Genomic DNA, 4399 nt, shown 5'->3' with positions numbered 1-4399 from the left:
AGTGTAATGATATTTTGTCTTGTTACTATATTGTTAAATTAGCACACTGATACATTTTTCGTAATAATATATATACATACATACATACATACATACATACACACACACACACACATATATATATATATATATATAATGCATATATGTAAGTACATATATACATACATTGATACATTCCTGTATACATACAAAAATACATTCATAGATACAAATATACATAGTTACATACATACACACACATACACTTTATATATATATATATATGTGTGTGTGTGTTTGTGTGTACATATATATATACATATGTATGTATATATATATCTAAATATATATATATATGTATGTATATATATATGTGTGTGTGTGTGTGTGCGTGTGTGTGTGCGTGTGTATGTACATATATATATATATATATGTGTGTGTGTATATATATATATATGTTTGTGTGTGTGTGTATGTATGTGTGTGTATTTGAGTGTGTGTGAGAGTATACTTGTTTGTATACGTGGGTGACCGTGTGCGTGTATGGATAAATGAGTTTGCAAATGTGTTTGTGTGTTCGTGTATGTCCATTTTGTGTGCTTGTGCATCTACCTTTTGTGTGTTCGTGCATGTACTTTTTATGCGTTCGTTTCTGAATAAATAATATTGAATATTTTGTACTCTATATGGGTTTTGTGTATGGTACACATATAACTTATTAGAATACAAAATCAGTATACACACGTTATATGTCGCGCTGATTGTTTGCGAATAGTTTTTCTACTCTGGCTTCTATGTGCATGGATAACCAAAATTATGTTGAGTGCACTGACTCACCTATATACTTGACATAAATACAGTGAATAATATGAAAAGAATCGTACACATCTCTATATTTTACCAAGCATAAAGGGGCAATTAAAGAATTCTATCCCAAGCCTTTCCAAAGGTACGATTATCAACATATATTAATATATAGTGTATTTAGATTTTCACTCGTAATACGGTTTGGTGAAAGGTACGCAACCGAGGCCAAACATAATATGCCAATCATTTGGCGACATAATGACAGACTTAATATAAGCGACAGACTTCAGCATAAAGAATAGATTAAAACGATGCCTCTAGCCCTCTACTCTAATAGATATATGTCTAGAGACATAATCAAATCTGATCAATTGCATACATATGCAATATCACGCACCAGTCATATAATGTGCGTAGACTCACTCGTTCATAGCCATATTCAAATCGAACAATATACCACCGCTGTGACTTTAATCATATACACACCATCGCTGTCATCATTGTTGGAGAGTACTTGAAATGAAGAAGCATCTCCTGTCGAGTTTCCTTGCTCTTCATCGGCACTATTGCTACCACCGAATGGCCACCACCAACGAGGCATGCCGATATGTATATGAATACGGCTTCAGGAACATGGAATAAAAGTAGCCCACATAGATAATTCTCGTCCCTTTACTGATTATATATAGCAGTGTTTTTGCAGCTGAGTGCCTGCGTTATATCTGAGGACACAAGGCACTTGTAGGTCAACAAACTACAGCAGTGTTAGCGTACAGCTTGTATATAAATATGAAGGTTCTACGAAATATTTTATGAGTTCGTGAGCGATAGCCGACAGATCAAAAAAAAATCGAAGGGGGGGGGGGGTACCCAGTACACTTTATAATTTTGTTTTTTTTTACATATAAAAATATATATATCTGGACAAATCTGATTCTAAAATTCAGGATATTTACTGTGCATACCAACTTCCGACCCAAACAACTTTCAAAATACTGAACGGATTTAGGATTTGAATACCAAAATTGAATGCTGAGGTTTTTCTGAATCAAATGGCAGGAGCAATGTATTTGAAGATTGGTACTTTTACTCCCAAAAATTGTGAATTTTTAGGTCAATTGTTTTTGTGATTTTTTGAACTTTTTTATACAATTTGGGTACCAACTGCTGATTATCCTTTTTGATTTTTATAATATTTGGGATGCGATGCCAATCATGATATTTTAATTTTACAGGCAAAACAAACGATAAGCATTTCAAACAGTACAGGATCATATTTAAATATTTACTTACTAAAATACAGGATCCAGTACTATACGATTTTTGTTCATTTTGGAGGACTGGGTCTGGGTGTATTTGAAAAAATTTATCATGAATTCAGTATTCATCCCTCGCTGTCATCAGATTGCTTCTTGTTGGAAAAAAAGCTACATACATATCCGGAAAGCTGAAGTTGCTTGTATGATGTAGCTTATAAATATATACGAGAGTAACCCACCTCAATCTTTGAGTGCGATCTATTCATTCCAGCAACTGCAGGCGACCTTCGATGTGTGAATACGTCAACAATCAACAGAAACGCTCTCTGATGTTTTCCAACGAGTACAAGCTACATATTTTGCAACGCAATTTCATATTAGACCATTATAAGAATCAACCAACTGCAATTGAAATTCATTCTTCCCTCTCCCATTTTTCTTATTCATAATATATAGCATAGAAGGACCACAGGGCACACCGTGTGTGTGTAGCTTTCGTGCTTTTGTCATGACAAAACAGTCATCCTTGCAGTACAAGTGAACCGGCTAGTCTACGTGTCGGTTAGAATGATATTTAGTTTTTGTCTCATAGGCTCACAAGGAACAGCATATGCAGCTACGCCCGCTCAAAATCACTTTCGTGGTAAGAATAGAGTTGAATCTTGCTGGGAGAAGAAACAAAATAAACAAGAACTAAGAACTCTCGAAAGTACTTTTTGTCGCTTTTAATAGATTGTGCAAATTGGAGAACGAGACTACGCCATGTTCGTGGAGTGGATGTTTCTACTTGACCGGTAAGTGTACGAGTTTATGTCTGTATGACTGTACGCTGCTTGCCTGTATGTAAATTTTTACACTCTTTGTTTATGTATCTATTTTCATACTGATAAACAGCCTACTGTTGTACTTTTTATATATATTTATAAGTGTTTTATTTTAATGTGTAGTGACGACTTTTTTATATAATTATGAACAGTTTTTCTTTCAAAAAACAAAAAAAAACATATATGTACCGGAAATCGAGAATTTAGCAGGACCTAAAATCCAGAGGGCCGTGACTCGCAGGAGGCACGTACTGTACAGTAAAGCTACGACAGAAACCTGCTGCAGAGCTGCATCAGCTGCAGTCAGCGCTCAGCAGTAGTATTTATCTGCAAAAAAACCCCCGTTTTGTAGCCTGATATGTTCGGTACCTGAAACCGCATTCCACTTTTCCATTTACCGGCGAGTACAGTTCAACAAGATAAAAAAATATACTGTGCAGTGTGCCCTTTGTACGACGGATAATTTCTTCGTACTTGTATGTATACTTGCATTTGATAAACCTCACGATATAACGTTCTATATCCTCTGAAAAACAAATCAACACACACTGTGGCTGAGTGCATATACAAGTGTTTCGAAGATTTCGGCTGGCCAGCTATTGTACAATCCTTCCAAAGTTTTAAGCAACTCTACATACAAAGATTTGATAGAGATACCGCACTTACTCGCTTGAGTAAAAGTCTACCATGGTACGAATTTCTAATGAGATGGTGCAAGAGGCGCCTCAATTTCTCAACCCGTTAAGAGAGCGCGAAATCGACTTACGAAACCAGAAGATACCTATCATAGAGAACTTGGGTGCAACACTTGATCAATTTGACACTATCGACCTCTCCGATAATGATATTACACGCTTGGACGGATTTCCCGTTCTCAAGAGGCTTAAATGCTTGTTTTTGAACAATAATCGTATATCCATAATTGCCACACTCACGCCTTCAAAGATGGTGGGATTAGAAGAGCTGGTACTATCTAACAACAACCTAAAGGAATTCGGGGATATTGAATGGTAAGGATTCTTTTAAGACAGGCCATACTTATGTCTGATATTTTATCGTTGCGTGCGTGATGTGATTTCTTGATATCCTTTTAATGTACGCCTACAAGGACGAAATCATATATACACTATTGCTTATGTGAACAAGCATAGTCGTGATGTATGGAATATTGCTTATAATATATAAATATATATATATGTATATATTTATATATATATATATATATGTATATATTTATATATATATATGAGTGGGTGGGTGGGTGGGTAGTTGTATTTGCATGTATGTATTCTTATATATATATATATATTCTTATATATATATATATATATGTGTGTGTGTACATGCATATGTATATATATATATATGTATATATATATATATATATGTGTGTGTGTGTGTGTGTGTGTGTGTATATATATGTATATATGTATATATATATATATATATATATATATATATATATATATATATATTATATATATATATATGTATATATATATATATATATATATATATATATATACTACG

At 34.0% G+C, this 4399-nt stretch overlaps 1 protein-coding gene across 1 annotated transcript in view; it reads left to right on the top strand.

Annotated features, from left to right (window-relative positions):
* Positions 1–3335: 3335 nt before the first annotated feature.
* Positions 3336–4399, top strand: part of SARC_03167 (hypothetical protein) — a 2747-nt gene continuing 1683 nt past the window's right edge. Inside the window, exon 1 of the mRNA XM_014303064.1 lies at positions 3336–3879. Within this exon, the coding sequence (XP_014158539.1) occupies positions 3557–3879 (323 nt within the window). The 5' untranslated portion in view covers positions 3336–3556. The remainder of the gene's footprint in view (positions 3880–4399) is intronic.

The sequence above is a fragment of the Sphaeroforma arctica genome, assembly GCF_001186125.1.
Source record: "Sphaeroforma arctica JP610 unplaced genomic scaffold supercont1.155, whole genome shotgun sequence".
NCBI classification, from domain to species: Eukaryota; class Ichthyosporea; order Ichthyophonida; genus Sphaeroforma; species Sphaeroforma arctica.
This window is presented reverse-complemented; position numbering and strand designations above follow the sequence as displayed.